The sequence below is a fragment of the Penicillium antarcticum genome (genome assembly GCF_028974205.1).
Source record: "Penicillium antarcticum strain IBT 31339 chromosome Unknown utg000002l_segment0_segment0, whole genome shotgun sequence".
NCBI lineage: Eukaryota > Fungi > Ascomycota > Eurotiomycetes > Eurotiales > Aspergillaceae > Penicillium > Penicillium antarcticum.
Genome location: NW_026695300.1, coordinates 1,262,346 through 1,278,575, shown reverse-complemented (window position 1 = coordinate 1,278,575; position 16,230 = coordinate 1,262,346). Strand labels below are relative to the sequence as shown.

General features: G+C 51.7%; 6 protein-coding genes across 6 annotated transcripts; 2 read left to right on the top strand and 4 right to left on the bottom strand.

The window, feature by feature from the left end:
* Positions 1 to 532: 532 nt before the first annotated feature.
* On the bottom strand, positions 533 to 6,151 carry N7508_001457 (CCR4-NOT core ubiquitin-protein ligase subunit MOT2; the record flags this gene model as incomplete). The annotated part of the gene is made up of 6 exons (XM_058459523.1): positions 533 to 1,605; positions 1,682 to 2,731; positions 3,548 to 5,688; positions 5,756 to 5,871; positions 5,978 to 6,044; positions 6,099 to 6,151. The coding sequence occupies 6 exons, from the start codon at positions 6,149 to 6,151 to the stop codon at positions 533 to 535; spliced, it is 4,500 nt and encodes a 1,499-aa protein (XP_058323055.1).
* A 324-nt stretch (positions 6,152 to 6,475) lies between these two features.
* Positions 6,476 to 7,507, top strand: N7508_001456 (complex I 30 kDa subunit family protein; the record flags this gene model as incomplete). The annotated part of the gene is made up of 3 exons (XM_058459522.1): positions 6,476 to 6,679; positions 6,744 to 7,393; positions 7,457 to 7,507. The coding sequence occupies exons 1-3, from the start codon at positions 6,511 to 6,513 to the stop codon at positions 7,505 to 7,507; spliced, it is 870 nt and encodes a 289-aa protein (XP_058323054.1). The 5' UTR covers positions 6,476 to 6,510.
* Positions 7,508 to 7,907: 400 nt separating this feature from the next.
* N7508_001455 (BUD22 family protein) lies at positions 7,908 to 9,315 on the top strand (the record flags this gene model as incomplete). The annotated part of the gene is made up of 2 exons (XM_058459521.1): positions 7,908 to 8,159; positions 8,233 to 9,315. Coding segments are annotated over 2 exons (1,335 nt in total), but the record flags the coding sequence as incomplete, so codon positions are not given.
* Positions 9,316 to 9,800: 485 nt separating this feature from the next.
* On the bottom strand, positions 9,801 to 12,648 carry N7508_001454 (Zn(II)2Cys6 transcription factor; the record flags this gene model as incomplete). Its single annotated transcript, XM_058459520.1, has 7 exons — positions 9,801 to 10,929; positions 10,984 to 11,154; positions 11,208 to 11,842; positions 11,898 to 11,983; positions 12,035 to 12,300; positions 12,361 to 12,492; positions 12,572 to 12,648. 7 exons carry the CDS (start codon positions 12,646 to 12,648, stop codon positions 9,801 to 9,803), a joined length of 2,496 nt encoding a protein of 831 aa, XP_058323052.1.
* Positions 12,649 to 13,282: 634 nt separating this feature from the next.
* N7508_001453 (putative proline utilization protein PrnX) lies at positions 13,283 to 14,338 on the bottom strand (the record flags this gene model as incomplete). The annotated part of the gene is made up of 1 exon (XM_058459519.1): positions 13,283 to 14,338. The coding sequence occupies one exon, from the start codon at positions 14,336 to 14,338 to the stop codon at positions 13,283 to 13,285; it is 1,056 nt and encodes a 351-aa protein (XP_058323051.1).
* A 423-nt stretch (positions 14,339 to 14,761) lies between these two features.
* N7508_001452 (proline dehydrogenase family protein) lies at positions 14,762 to 16,186 on the bottom strand (the record flags this gene model as incomplete). The annotated part of the gene is made up of 1 exon (XM_058459518.1): positions 14,762 to 16,186. One exon carries the CDS (start codon positions 16,184 to 16,186, stop codon positions 14,762 to 14,764), a length of 1,425 nt encoding a protein of 474 aa, XP_058323050.1.
* Between the last annotated feature and the right edge of the window lie 44 nt (positions 16,187 to 16,230).

Below are 16,230 nucleotides of genomic sequence, written 5' to 3'. Positions count from 1 at the left end.
CGTCTATATTCTTTGAAACAAACAGCAATAACGTACATGTGCCTTTGACGTGTCGGGCTCCATTGTCTCACAGCGTTTGAAGTACGAGTTGATAAAAGATATGTTGAAAGATGTAGAAGAAAGGTGTGTGGGTGTGGTGTGGGTGAAAGAAGAGCGAAACTTCCCTGAAATCATCATAAACTATGGCTGAACATGAGAGCTGGGCATAGCACCAATCGATTCATGCCACGGTTGTACGTTTTGGGGCCCTCTCATTCAAGGACCCGCGATATCGACCGAATCTGGGAGTACCAAAGGTCTTGGATAATTTTTGAAACTACGTTGGATAGAAGTGGAGGGATCAAAAATGCACTCATACAATATTCATACATTCATGCTAATCATACAAGTTTAATCAATATCACCGCAGTCACCAATGTCCAGCGTATCATACATCCCCATGTGTCAATTCACCATTCCATCCTACTCCATAAAACTACAATTGAAAAGGCAAACGGTAGACCTCCAGTGCGAGATACAACACAGCGACTGCTTACAGCTCGGACGCAGCGGCGAATGTCAATGCCTGAAGCTGGAGTTTGCGGTTACGGCGAAGCAGAGCTGCAAACTTCTTGTCCAGCGAGTCCAGTTCCTTGCGAGTCAACTCCAGGTCCTTCTGAGAACGGCCAGAGAGATCCCTCAGCTCTTCATTGGTGAGCCCGGCAACATCGTCCAAGGTAGGGTTGGCACCGAGCATGCCCTGGTTATTGAGCATGTGTTGAGCAGTGATAGCCGCGAAAGAGCGCACAGCTGCGGGGGTAGTGTTGAGTAGCTCAGCCGAGTTGGCAACGGCCCAGTCGTGGTTGCGGGTGCTGTCGGCTTCCATAGCAGAGAGCACGTTGGGGGGAATCACAGAGTCGGGCACGCCGAGAGAAGAGGCTGGTGATGTGGCCCCAAGACGGGTGGGCATGTCCTCAACCCAGCAGATGTTGAACTTCTCTGGGTTGGCGAAGAGTGCTTCCAGACCGCCACTGGGGTTACTGGAATCATCTCCAATCATGAAAGGATCAGAGACGACAGCCATATTCTTCTCCAGCTCAAGGTACCGATCCTCTTCCTCTGGTTCAAGGTGGCGAAGCACACAGCCACGAGGTGTGATGAGGCATCGGCTCTTTAGGCGCTCATCACCAAGTCGAACGGGTTCTCCACGAAGTAGAGCTTTGCGGTGATCCTCGTTCAGTTCAGTGGGACATTGGAGGATGTCATAGTCGTCTGCGTGACATTTCATATCGGTACGCTGGCTGAGATTCGTAGGGTTGAAAAGCGAGCTCTTGTAGAGGTCCAGCTCGCCAGACTTGTGCATTTCGGCAAGTAACTCGTGAAGGGGCTTGGTCCGTTCCACAAAGAGATCCTTGATTGACTTTCCACTGGCCTCAGAATCCTTGACTAATTGCTCGACTGTATTGTTGGTACGCCAGGGCTCCACAGGGGGTTCCTTGGGACGAGGTGGCTCTTCAACAGGAGGGGGAGGAGGGGGAGGAGGAGGCGGAGGAGGGGACGGTTCCTTGACAGGCTTCTCCTTGGCCTTCACTTTCTTTGGAACTTCTACCTTCGGCTCCGGCTTGACTGGAGAGCTGATTCCCGCCTTGGCAGGGCTCATTATCTCGGCGCCACTGGCAGCAGCACTGTCGGTTGTATTCACAGTGACTTTGGGTTCCTTCTTGGTCTTGCGCTTGCGCCCCCATGATAGGAGCTTGGACAGGCTCTTCGGGTGTAGGAGCGGCTTCAACCTTCTTGGCTTCTGCTTCCTTGGCCTTTTGCTTTCTCTCCTTCTTGGCTTGACTCTTCGTCATGGATCGAACCGGGGCAGAGCCAATGCGGGATGACGCAGGAGGTGAATTCGCACGAGAAGCAGAGGTGGAGGGATAGTAATCGGCTTCCCAGCTGTGATCAGCGGGAGTATCAGGTCGGCTGTTGGACGAAAGGCTCTGGCGCCTAGAACGTGACTTGCTTCCTCCGATGACAGAGGTAGTCACAGAGGGCGAATCAAGGACGGGAGAAGGCGTTTCAGTCTTTGTCGTTTCCACCACACGCAGAATACGTGGCTGACGTGGAGCAGGTGAGTCGGACATCCGGGACGTGATAGTCTGGGGTGTGTGAGGCCGCGAACCGATTGCAGAGACAGAACCGGGAGCAGACACTTGCTCAGACTTGGTAGTAGCAGCTAATGGTGTGCTAAAACCAAGCGGGCTGCCTTTCGTGGCTGCAGAACTTGGCTCCGAATGGTTTGGGGCTTTGATGGCCGAATCTTTCGCATCCGCGGCAGCAGCCAGATCAATCTTGCGCTGGGCACGAGCCTTGTTTGCAGGCTTTTGCACTGGCGAGCCAAATGAAATCTGAGAGGCGTCCTTCACGCGGTTGGATGTCACCGGGCCTCCCACAGTGAGCTCCGGGCTCAACGGCCGGGACCGGTTTTCATCACGGGGTTGATTCGGTGTACCCAGTCTTGAGATACTAGTACCTAAGCCAGGCGGCAGCATTGGAGCAGGCGAAGACGGCTTCGAGGAACTAGGTTGATCCTGGAAAGCAGAAGTAGAGGGATGAGCGTGGGGCAGAGGCAATCCGGGTGGTAGGGTCGGAGTTCCAGCCCTAGCGGCTGACTCGTTGGGCAACTGAGACTTCAGAAAGCCAAAACTGTCAACGGGTCGACGATCCTTGGATTGGTCTCCAAGCGGAGGGAAATCCTCATTGACTAGAAAGACCAGCGACATCAGCGTTTGTTCAAAGATGGGACAGGGAGACAGAGATGGGCAGATGATGCGGAAGCGACAAGCAAACAAAACGAATCCCAGGAAGAAAGCGTGACGACTAAGCAGCAAGACTAATAAAGATACAAACGGGACACATCAAATAATTACATGATAGGCTGCGACTCCCGAGGAAAAGAACGTTGCAGGGGAGGTCGTCTATGTAAACGGCGGCTGTGTGGAAACTGATTTCGAATAAGACCCTGTTTCGGCTTGTGGTATCAGGGTAGGGACATCTTAACGTACATTAATCCATGTAAATACGGTCCACGGTCATCAAGACGCAATAGATAGTATCATGAAATCCGGATGCAAAGAACAAGAAAGGGAAAACACAGCCGCCGAATACAAAAGGAGACAAGACATGCCGTATGTCCATTAAATGCAAAGACACCTTGGAATAAGAAAAGAGCCGGAAATAACATGCAGTAAAAGAGACAGCCAGGGAAAGGAAACAATCAAAGAGCCCATAGTACGCCAGAGGCACGCCCGGCCATCGCAGAAATCAGAGCAGCCAGATTGATCGCAAAGAGAAAAACATCAAGGTGCAAGTCCGGCTCTTCGGCAAAGAAGAAAAGAAAGGGAAATGATATCATGTCATAAAAATAAAACATCCCATCAAGGGAACAAGGTCATGACTGGAAGAGCAAGTGGGGAAATGCAGGGATTGCAGGAATGAGAGAAGACAGGTTAGGGAATGACGATGGGGGTTCACCAGCGACTGATGCCACCGCCATACACCATCGAGGGGTTGTACCCACCTTGACCTTGACTCCCGTATAACGCTTGCCCGGCTGTAGCATTCGCACCGACCTGATGCATTCTCGCTTGCAAAATGCTCGGGTCCGCAAGATCTACTACACCACCTCCACCGGAGGAAGTGTTAGCGTGTCTGTGCTTCTTTCCCTTTTTCTTCTGCTTCTGTGGGCCACCAGATTCAGGCATGCCTGGCTGGGACCCATAGAACGAGCCGAGAAGGCCATTGGTGGGAGTCATAGGGGGTGGGGTATTGTGCTGTTGAAGGAAAGGAATCATGAACTCACGCTTAGCCGCCTCCTGGCCCTGTAAACCACCAACATTTGTACTAGTTCTTCCGCGCAGTAACTCGCGCATCAACTCCGGGGTGGCATCTTGCTTGCCGACATTGGACCCGAGGCCTGAAGTGAAGCCGTGACCTTGAGCAAACATTCCACCGCCGCTGATGGGAGGGGTACCAGCCGTCTTCAACCCAGGGGGAGGACCCTGGACACCGCTCGCATAAAAACCGCCCGCAAGGCTGTGCTGAGGACTCGGGGTCGACAGTGGGTTAGGGCTCGCGGATTGCATCTGGCTCAACATGCGAGCATTAGGAATGTTCTTCGAGCCGGCTTCATTGAAGGAGAATCGGGAAGACTGTCGGTTCTGTGCTGCCTGCAGCGCGTTGAATTGGGCCATCTGATTTTGCAAAAGCCCCTGGCGGACTTGAGCAGCTTGGTCGAGAGCAGCGGAGCTCAGGGGGTCAGCCAAGCCAGCTTGTTGATTGCCAGCAGACTTGAGCAACATCAGTTGCTGTTGCTGGAGAGGTGTCAGGCTTCGTCCTGCAAGGTTCAAGCCTTGGAATTGATGGCTGCTCGCAGAAACAGGAGATCCGACTGTCGAGTTGTCTGCGGTTCCCTGCTGCGAAGGTGGTTGAATAGCACCATGTGACTCTCTGGTCTGGCGGCCACGGGGAGGGTTGGCATCCTCGGGTTCACCACCAAGCTGAAGGCTGCCAGCTTCGCGGCTGTCCTCCTCGGCGGCAACAGATTGAAGTAGCTCCTGCTCACGGTTAAGACGTTCTTGTTCGACCTTCTCACGCATAGCTCTGCGCTTGACACCACCATACGGATCGATGAAAGACGGATAGTTCTCAATTAACTTGACCTCTTCGGGGGGCAATTCGGCTGTAGAGAATGAAAATCTGAAATGTGGAGATGTGATATCTTTCAACAGATTATCGAATGGCGTGGGTTGTGTTGGAGGCTTCGAAGTTGCACGTGGGCGCGGCTCCGAGGCAGGAGATTGGGGCTCAGCTGGGGTAGTAGGTTGCTGAGGTTCTTGGGATATCGGGGATGGCTTTTCGGGTCGCTTTGGGTCTTCAACTGGGGTTGCAACGTGGACGTTTGCAGGCCGCGGGCTGTTGGATGCCTGACTGCCCGTAAGACTAGTCCTCCTGGTCCGGTGAATGGCAATATCCTTATTGGCCCAGCTGGCGGAGGATGGTAGCGCAGGACCATCTGGAATGCCCGATCGACTACTGACGGAATCATCCTTGCTTGGCTGCCTGCGCATCGGATGAGAGATGGGTTGAGCGGACCTCACATGTGCGGGGACGCTTGAGGGGGTTGGCGGGAGATTTTGGCGTTGAGTAGAGATGGTGTTCATCGAGGAAAGATCCTGGCGACTGTAGCTATCACTGTCCTCCCCAGTCTCGTGCAAGAAAGTGCAGTTTCGATTGTTGCACTGCTCGTTTCGAAGGAAGGAGGAACAGTATTTGGTCGTGCCATATTGCGCTCTAAGCACTCGATCGCCATTTCCGGAGCCATCCACGGCGTTAATGCATGTCGCAGCATCGGTTTTGCGAGAGAAGGTTACATAGACACCAATTCCCTGGTTGGGGTTGCCACCGGGCTTCGCCTTGCTGACCACGATCTTTTCGATTTCGCCATATTGACCGAAGTATTCGCGGCCACGAAGCGTTTGCAGAAGTTGATTTTCGTCTCGAATCGTGGGGTTGAGGCCGATAACGTAGACCAAATTCTTTTGGACAACACGGACGCCGGCTAAATTTTTGCGACTCGAAGCCTCGATTTCGCGTTTCTCGGCTTCCTTCTTCTTTGCCGCAGCTGCCTTGCGATGCTTTAATGCCAAATCTGCTTTGAACCTAAGAAGGAGAAAATCTGGTTAGTTGGGTGTGGCGGGGCGGTGTCGTTGGGCACGAAAAGACTCACTCTTCGGCGTCGGGAATCTTGTACTGAATAGTACTTTCATCATATCCGCGTCGACAGTTGGGGCATCGACCCTCTTCACTGTGGGTCTTAATGTTGTTGTAGCAGAATTGGCAGATCTAATGTCGGTCACATGTTAGGGCTGCGTGATTAAAATGAGTGAAGAGACAGTGATCCTGTGCCTCCAACACATTTAAAAACCGTGATCGTTTTCGAAAGACATACCTGGTATCCACAAGGGCATGGCTTAAAGTTCTTATCTGAAAGATCGAACTCTTCAATGCACAGGGGGCTGTGACTTGATCAGCACTCGAATCGCGCGTTGTGAACAAGGCTCGACACATACCAGAATTCATCATCGTCATCGATGACCGAGTCGATCAGTGAATGGCTCGACATTATCGCGGGGGGTGTATGATAACTGGGGAGGGACACGAGATGTCGAACGCCGAACGGATGGGAAACGAGGGAAAATACGCCCCGAAACCAAAACAAGAGAAACGGCGATTGGAGGAAGCGGAGGGGCGATAGTAAGAGAGGACAGAGAAAAACGAGCAGAATGATTGATATGTAGAGGATGAACGGGAAGAAGAAAGGAAGGAAATTGAAGCGCGGCTTCATTTTGCTGGCATTACCCGATCGCGTTTAGCGTGGTTAGATCAGCCTTCACGTGACCGAAGGAGTCGACCACTCTAGTTTCTCGCAATCCGACTTACGTCCCCTCCTCCCGTTGCATTTGCCATTGCTCGCTCTACACAATGGCCTCCGCACGCTCCCTGATGCGCCTGGGTTCTGGACGCTCTGTGGCACCTGCCACGAGGTCCATGGCCGCCCGCACCTTTTCCTCAACCTCCCTGCAGTATGCTCCTAAGGCTTCGACACAACCGGGACCGGAACCTGAGAACATGCGCCAGGCGCAGCGCCCGCGTACGTGAACTGGACATGTCGATCAAATATGGTCAATTGAGCTAACCGAAGCGTGTTCTTTCAGCCCAGGGCCCCCTGCGTGCGCCCGTCGTCAACCCTACCGACAAGTACCAGCCCATGGCCGATAGCCTGCACAAGTACGGACAGTACATCATGTCCTGCTTGCCCAAATACATCCAGCAGTTCACCGTCTGGAAGGACGAGCTCACCGTCTACACTGCCCCCGCCGGTGTCGTCCCCGTGATGAGCTTCCTCAAGAACCACACCTCCGCCGAGTTCACCCAGATCTCCGATATCACCGGTGTCGACTTCCCCACCCGCGACCAGCGCTTTGAGGTCGTCTACAACCTCCTGAGTGTCCGCTACAACTCTCGTATCCGCGTTAAGACCTACGCCGACGAGGCCACCCCCGTTCCCAGTGTCACTGGTCTGTTCGAGGGTGCTTTGTGGTACGAGCGTGAAGTCTACGATATGTTCGGTGTCTTCTTCAGTGGCCACCCCGATCTACGCCGTATCATGACCGACTACGGTTTCGACGGTCACCCTCTCCGCAAGGACTTCCCCTTGACCGGTTATACTGAGCTACGCTACGACGAGGAGAAGAAGCGCATCGTTATTGAGCCTCTTGAGCTCACCCAAGCCTTCCGTAACTTTGAGAGCGGCTCTACCGCTTGGGAGCCTGTTGGTGCTGGTCAGAACCGCACTCCCGAGTCTGTAAGTTTTATCCTTAACTATCCTCATACATCACGGGACAAGTCCTAACCTATACACCCACAGTTCAAGCTCCCCACTCCCAAGCCCGAGGAGAAGGAAGAAGAAAAGAAATAGAAAGGAGCTGTATGCGTATCATTTCTTTTGCAATGTCTGTATGTACATATCCGTCTGTTTAATCGATGGTCTTTTTGGTCCAAGCAAGAAAAGAGAATATGTTGTATTACATGTAACGTAGCCAAGTCATACAACAGTATGAAGTAACCTGAGTGTACTATAGTAAATTATTTAACCAACTACAAAATTCAGTCTAACCAGCGTCGGTCCGTTCAAATGCAATCGATTTCGCGTTTGTCGATTGGAGTTGTCTTGGCACGGGCTCCGCCTAAGAAAAAAAAATTAAGCTACGGCAACATCGAACAACTTAATCCGCGACCCTCGATACAGCCCTCCATTTTTAACCGTCACAATTCCTTGACGTTTCCTGCACAACACTCTCTACCAATTTCTCGCACAGCCACTCAACATGCCGAAACGCAAACTCGCCGAGCTCAACGGCCCCGCGCGGTCGAGCGACACCCGCAAAATGTCGATCCACGGCACCCGCCTGACGCAAATGTTCGAGAATGGCGTACAGGTCCTGATCCGCGCGCTAAAGACGTCGCGCGGATTTGAGCGACAGAAGCTCAGCCGACGAGAGAAGACCGCGAAGTCGCAGAAGGATATGAAGACATTGGCGCGGCTATCGGAGGAGATTGAAGCCTTGAAGGTACATTTGCACTGGCTCTGGCGATTGCGCTCAATATATCTTGGGAACTTGGATTGCTAATATTGTGTTACAGACTCTGAACTACCTCGCCGTCTCCGAAAAATACCTATTCAAACAACTTATCAAGACCAAGCGCATTGCCGAGACACGGACATTCGGCGAGTTCCAGGAAGTCAAGAAAGTGTCACAGGATGGACCGAAGAATACCGCCGAAGCCAATATTCTCGCGCGCCTATTCAAATCTACACCCGTGCAGAAAGAGATGCCGGTCATCATGGCCGGTATTCGAAAATTGTTGAGAGTCGACGATGCGCCGACTGGAAAGGAGGGCAAGAAAGATGCCAAGAAGGAGGCTGCACCTAAGAAAGCGCCAACAGATGATATTTCCGATTCAGAATCTGAGGGAGTGACGTTAAAATCTCGGCGCGGTGAGCAGGACTCCCGTGACATGGAGATCTCTGAAGATGAATCTGGGAGTGAAGATCTTTCACAGTTCAATTCGCGACTTGCGCCAGGTTCGGACTCTGAGGATGAGGCCGATGAGGAATCTGGTGATGATGATGACGAGGAAGAAGAAGAGGCTTCCGACGCAGACGATATCTCCCACTCTGTCTCCCGCTCTCCTTCACCCGACTTCTCTGGGGAAGATTCTCCGCCACCTAAGAAAGTAAAGGGAGTCAAGGGTTCGACTGCACCAGTGAAGGATACAACATTCCTTCCTTCTCTAATGATGGGTGGCTACTGGTCTGGTTCAGAAGAAGCCACAGATGACGAGGAAACATCTGGAAAGAAGCCCCAACGCAAGAACCGCATGGGTCAGCAGGCTCGCCGGGCGTTGTGGGAGAAGAAGTTCGGCGCAGGAGCCAATCACGTCAAGAATGAACAGATGGCTCAGAAATATGGTGGCCGAGACAATGGCTGGGATACCAAGCGTGGAGCTACGGATGGTGGAAGAGGAGGAAGAGGTGGTCGCCGTGGTGGATTTGGTGGTGGCTCCGGACGGGCTCAGGAACGGCACGATGCTCCTACTGGCAGATCCAAACCTGCGCCCAAGAAGGACGAAGGTCCATTGCATCCTTCTTGGGAAGCAAAGCGGAAGGCCAAGGAACAGGCTACTACTGCGGCTTTCGCAGGAAAGAAGATTTCGTTCGATTAGGACGGTTAAATTGTACATTTATGATGAATTGAGGCATTGGCATAAGCAATTAAATAGATATTAGGTGCCCATTCGTGATATTGTTTCCCTACACTTCTTCGGTCTGAAAAGGATATTTATAATACACAACAGAAGCCATAAGTCCTTTCATATCCCTCGCGATTGAATGATCTAGATGATCAAACCAAGGCGCTCGAGAATGGGCTATAAAAATGGGAACAAAAGAGAGGCTAAGTCAAGGCACAAAGAATGCCTCAACTGATACAATCGCATCTAGGATTTCATATAGCATTCAACTCATACTGTAGGAAATCGGAAATACTCAATATTCGATTTCTAATATATATCTCGCCAGAAACTGAAGTGAACAAGAAGCTCAAAGTAACAGCAGTCGCAAAATGGTATAACGAGTAAATCAGAATGTGAAGACAAGGTCCAACGCGAAAACATAAACGACCCAACGCAAACCAGGCGCAATGACTTAATCAACCTTTCATGAACTGCAACCACTGTGGGTCAGGTTCACCGCTTGGAGTCTTCATATCAGCGACCGGCAGCCCATTAGCATTCTGAGCATCAGGTTCAAAACAAGGAATGGCAGTAAACTCGCCAAGCTCCTGCGGGAAATTGGAAACAAAATGATCAAAGCCAAAGTGCGGCATATGCGAAAGTGACTGCTGCGAGATCGAAAAACTGTCAGAGAGAACACTGCCAGGTACATCATGTTCTATGTCCTGGTCTGGATGGCCGGGAGTTGTTGCGGCGCCGTGGTTGACCATCACTGCTGACGGGGGTGTCATTGATGCATTTGCATTTGGATTGTGGATGGGTGCTGGGATGGTCGGTGCGGCGTGAGAGGGTAGGCCATGGGGTATGTTCTGATCGGTTGAACCATATGCTTCTTGTTGTTGCCAGGCGAAGGTGGAGGGTGAGATGGGTCCAGCTTTCCAGAGCATTTCCCAGTTTTTGAAGCGGTCGTAGGCTGATTCTGCGCCTCCTCCGTTGTTGATGTCTGGGTGGGTCTCGCTCCATGCTTCTAGTCGGCGGATGGCTCGTTCGAGTGCTTCGATTACGCTGACTGCTGAACGTGCGGAGCCAACCCCCATAGACATAATCTTGATGAGGGATATGCCCTGTTCGAGAGCCGCACCGAGTCTTTCCGTGCGTTTGGTTAGACCTTGTGCCAGAATGACCAGCAATGCCGCACGACACGAACTGAACTCTGTAAATGAGGCCCGTGCAAGACCCTTCTCGTCGCGGAGCAAGCGGCACAGGTCGATAATTTCCAGCGCGGCTTCCACACAATCTGTTACAAGAGTAGCTCGGTTCTTCGACAAGCCGGAAGCTCCCTTGAATGGTGGCGCTTGAGACGGTGTTTGGTAAATGCCTTTGATATTACTGAACAGGAATGGCCGTCCGATGAAGACACGAGTAAGACAGTAGTCAAGCTTGAGATGTACGTTTGACCTGAACAGAGGCCCTGTTGGATTCAAGTCGCGGCAGCTGATTTCCTCCGGGAGAGTGGACCACCAATCCACGAGATGTTTCCGGAGATTGAGCAGTCGTTCAAGGCAATCCTGCTGTTGGCCTCTGCGGTATTTTCGCAGGGAAGTACTGTTCAATTAGTTAGACCCATACTGCAATGAGATAAAACGGATGCTTTCTTACATCTCATTGGAGACCTGCCCAAGTTTCAAGGTCAACGTGATCAGTGCTACCATATTTGTATGGTTTGAGACTTGGTGGGCAGGCATGAGACCAGGGAAATCAACCGGAAGTGGACCATCAACGTCGGGGTCTGACAAGGACGATGGTCTGCCATGAAGAATACTTATACGCCTGAGGGATATGGTTAGTATGTGTACACCTTGACAATGTGAAAGGAAACATACTTTTCAATGGTATAAGCTGTCCAGAAGACCCGGTTACGGACTTCAATCATCCGGGATGATAGACCCTCGCCAGAATATCTTCTGTGCATTCCATTCTGAACCGCTAGCTTCAGTGCCAAGCCGAAATACGTGTAGCATAGCCCGGATGTGTCCAATGGAAGGAGGTATGTTCCAATAAGAAGACAAGCCTGTACACTGCGGACAGATGCAGTGGCAATGAGATCTGGGAGGAGCTTTGAGGCAAATTGATAGAAGGTCAGGCCAACCTCATCCTCAGAGAAATGATGGTCCTGGTTTGCGGTAGAGCCCGAAGGCAGACAATTCACGGGAGTGGATGATTCCATATGGGCGAATTGTGTGCCGACTGCTAGTACCATTAGAATGGAGCATACTGCGCCCGCATCGTCAGATGACAAGCTGTCAGGGTCGTTGTAACAGATAGCCAACTTCTCAAGTAACCAATCTTCTTCGACGTAGAAGTTGTTGGTTTGTGCATATTTGAAGAAGATCTGAACGAGAAAGTCGGCCACATATCGCGGTGGAAGACAAGTAATCGAGGATGATATCAAAGGCGACCCAGATTGAAGCTGTGTGCTTCGCCATCGTTCCTCAAATGGCTCGACCTCGGAGGTCGCCTAGGGGCAGGTTAGCAGGATGCTCAGTACTCATCCATCGACTTATAAGACCTACATCTGGAGCCGCTGTCTTCATCCACTCATCAATCTTCTTCCGAATCTTCATTGTGAAGTTCAGATATGAGAATTCTCCAGAATATTCTAGATAGGGGTCAGCACATAATCTTTCGGTGAGTATTAGGACCAGCATACGGGTAGTATTATCGGGCATAGCCTTAATGGTAAAGTCCTCTTCATCAATAGCAAGATCCTCCATGTCATTGGGGTCTGCCCTCGTAGAAATCACGTCCGATCCACCATCACGATGTTTGCTTTTCAAGTCTTCGGCGGCCTGGCGCAAGGACTGAATATCGAATCTGATGTTGGGCATATAATGCGAGAGCAAGCGCTCCATAATATGCACCCTTTCTGCCTCGGCAATCTCATTGCGACTCAATGTGGCCGCCCGATCCAATAGCCTGCGGCGATATTAGCGGTCTGCACGGCAGAACGGGAAAAGGTCACGAGGGCAGACTCACGAGGCGGAAGTTGACCGACTCTTCTCATTGGGGTCGATATGTGTGAAATTGCATTGGCGGCTGTATCGTACGCATCGGCGACATGGTACGCCACCTTCGCACTTCTCTTTCACTCGGCGGCATCCATCGCACCTGTGGATCACTTGTGTTAGCGATTCCATACTTCCAGATAGCAATTCGGAAGAAACAGGGGAATAAATTGAAGACATACGCTCGCACTGCACGTTTGCGGTTTTCCTCGGCGACACGAGGGCGCTTTTGCGCGGGCGCCGAAGTCGAGTCATCCATAGCCAATATCAGCGAGACAGAGGTCGGAACATCGTCTGCACAGAGGGAGAGAGAGTGAGAAAGAATCAAGGAGGGAGAGTAGCAGATATGGACAAGGAGTTGCGTTCGGGGGAAACAGATTAAGGTTGAGGTCAAAAAAAGAGAGCGGAGATAGGAAGAGAGAAAGTTGCGAAGTGAAGTCCGAACTTATCGATAAGTGACCCCCGCATGGCCGTTCCCCCGACTCCGGCCCTGGTTACGGGCTCGGTGGTCTCTCCAATGATAGCTTTCTATGACAACTTACAACTGACTAATTATATTATTTCTAAGCAATAGGTCTACTTTGGTGGGGAGAAAAGCAAATATAAATACTACGTATGTTCTAATGGGGGAATATAGTGAGTTACGATTATACAAGGGTGTTCTAGCTTGGGCAATTTGAATCTACATGTACACTTATCTACGCTACGTAAAGGCTGTTTTACTTTTCATACATTGGAATTGTCATTTGAATCAATTTTCAGTGCTATCCTGTCCTCGAACCTTGATGGGATAGGGAAATATATTTCCGTAGACCCTACATTCCAAATACACAAGCCAACCACTAATTTAAACGATCAGCCAATATAGCCCGTAAAACAGATGAGACAGACACCTAAAACCCAGAAACATGCGTCCCAAGCCCCATCTCAGCCCCAACATGAAGAACTTGCTTACCAACAACAAGATCCATCAACCCCATACCAACACACTTATAAACAACATTACACCCAGCAGGAACATCAACAGTATCTTCCATAACTCCAGTCTTAGCCCCAAGAAGGTCCCCCATCTCAACAAGCTGCTCCTCTCCAACCTTCGCCTCAATCAACTCCCCAGCCTCCTCCAAACAAGCAACCTTAGAATCAACATAAACCTTCCCCCCCGAAAGCAAAGTCCTCGTATCAACCTCACGCATATGAGGCTTATAGGACCCAATAAGCGAGATAAACCTCTGCTTAGGCTTTGCCTGGAGGACCTCCCACCCAAAATTCGGCTGGACAGCAGGCGTACAGCTAAAGATGACATCCGCAGCACCAAGAACCTCCCCAAGCTTGCCCTCATAATCAACATGACCCTCCTTAGCAAGCATCTCAAACTTCACAGCCGGATACAACCTTCCCAGACCAACAACAACATCCCCCCCAAACTCCTCCAATCGCCCCTTCCCACGGTTCACAAACGTAACACTTCGAATCTGCTCAGGATAAAGCAGTAAAGCAAGACGCGCATGCCACTCCGCTTGCCGCCCACAACCGAAAACAACGACATTATCCTTACGGATGGTCGTGCACCGCACGAATAATGTTATTGTTGCCAGTGCGGTGCGGAAGGCTGTTACTTCTGCTGCGGCGAGGAGGCCTTGTAGTCGGCCATCGGGGTTGAAGACGTTTATTACGCCTTGGATGCCGGTTTCGCTGACTGTTACTACCTTTATGCCTGTTGTTTGCGTGTCGGAGACTGGCATGAAGATGCATGTGTTGTTTTTCTTTGTTGTGAAGACTGTTCGGAGGGGTTGGTGGATTTGTTTGTCTGATTCTGCTGTTTGGGGGTTTGCTTCGCGGGTTATTGAGACCAGAGCGTTGCTTAGGGTCTCTATGAATGTTTGGCATTGTTCTTGGGAGAGGCTGCGGAAGATGTGGGCGACATCTGGCTCGGAGAGGATATGCATTTTGATGGTTTTGTTGTGGTGGTGGTGTTGATGTATAGAATCAAGGTAAAAGAAAAGAAAGGAGCCGAGTGATGATCGCGGAAAGTGAATGTTGCAGGAGTCAGCTATTTAAGAGAATTGGAGTAGATAGACAGATCATAACGGATGGTGCTTCCGAGCTATGAGGGGCAAGCCGATCCGGCGGGGACTAGACTCGGAACATCACTTCTTCTCTTACACACAATTCCTATTTAACTCGGATATTGAATATTGAAGATTGATATCATTGCTCATTATGGAATAAATTCAAAAAAACCCGAAACGCCAATCGAGGATGCACCCCAGCTATGCGCAGACAGAAAGCACCCCGCGGGGGCTGATGCAAGGAGAGGATATAGCACTCTCCAGGTATAACATAAGAAAAATCAGAAAGAAAAATGGAAATTATTGGCTACCACCGAAGCCGCAGCGACGCTTCAACTCGCCAATCATGGCGATCTGAGAGTCCTTGGTTCGGCCAACAGCCTCAGTGTTCTCGACAGCGCGACGGAGCAAGAAGCCCATGCACTCCTTGACGGAACCCCAGGTCAAAAGCTTGAAGACATTGGGAGCATCCATGGGGGTAGCACCGACGGAAGACTCGGCGTTCTCGAATCCTTGAAGCAGCTCACAGCTAACCTCGTCGGCCATACCCTGGAGCTGAGCGTAGCTGAGGTCAACACCGTAGTCCTCGTTGCGGGTGGCCTGCTCCATGCGGAGAGCGTGGGCCTTGCGGACAGACTCGCGGTTGTGGGTGGCGATGATGACATTGAGAGGTGGCAGTTCGGTCGGGGTTTCTTTGGTGGGAGCCTGGAGCATGGAGTTATACTTGCGGGTGAGGAGGGCCTCGACAACGTCATCGTAGCAGCGGTCGGTGTCTTCCTTCTCGGCCCAGATGACCTGACGGGGCTCGGTCTTCAGGTAGGCACCGCGAACCAGCTTGACGCCCAGGGTGTATCCCTCAGCGCGGGCGATCTCGAGGTGCTTGGCCAGAGTGGCGGGGGTGGAGCGCAGGTAGGCCTGGTAGGTGCCGTAAAAGATCGCGCGACCGGGGGTTTGGGAGTTGCAGTACTTCTGGTACTTCATGATCCAGGCCTCGATACCGGGCTGCACGGCTTGCTCTTCGGCGTCAACGAGCAGACGCACGCCGCGGGAGATGGCCAGGTCGCAGACGCGCTTGATCGACTCATCCATGAAGTCGGTGGGCATGGTCTCCTTCTGCAGGAGGCGGAGGGCATCGGTACCCATTCCAGTGAACTTGAGAGCAACAAAGTCACCGGCCTGGGCCATATCGACGGTGGCCAGAGTTCCGTCGAGCCACATTTGGATCTCAGCTAGAGCGGCCTTGGCGTCATAGGCGGCATCGTCATTCTCGCCGACCAGGACCTCACGAGCGTATCCGAGCAAAACACCGCGGCATCCAAGATCCTTGATCTTGCGGATGGACTCTTGGACCTCAAGCTTGTTCTCACCAGCGTTGAATTGCTTGTAGATGGTGTGCTTTACCAGTGCGTTCAGCAACGGATTCTTAGCGACATCCCAGATGGCGGAACGGGGGTGTGCCAACAACGATAGAGTGTAGATGCATGGCTTGAGGAGAAGAGTAGAAGAAGAGACAGAGAGCACTAGCAAAGACCGCAGCACTGATGAAAGGGGCAGCTTAGCCAAGGGCGCGGCCAGCGCTTTGCGTGGTTGCGGAGGCGTCGAACGCGCGATCGGGTTCAAGAGACTGGTTGCGGCGACTGACGAGCGGGAGTTGTTTGTGCCGCTGACGAATCTCTTAGATTGAGCGGCCGCCTTAAGTGGCCGCATGGAAGGAGCAGCCTTCATGACTATTGTATGTGAGATGGATGAGGTTGGTAGCTAGGAGGGGG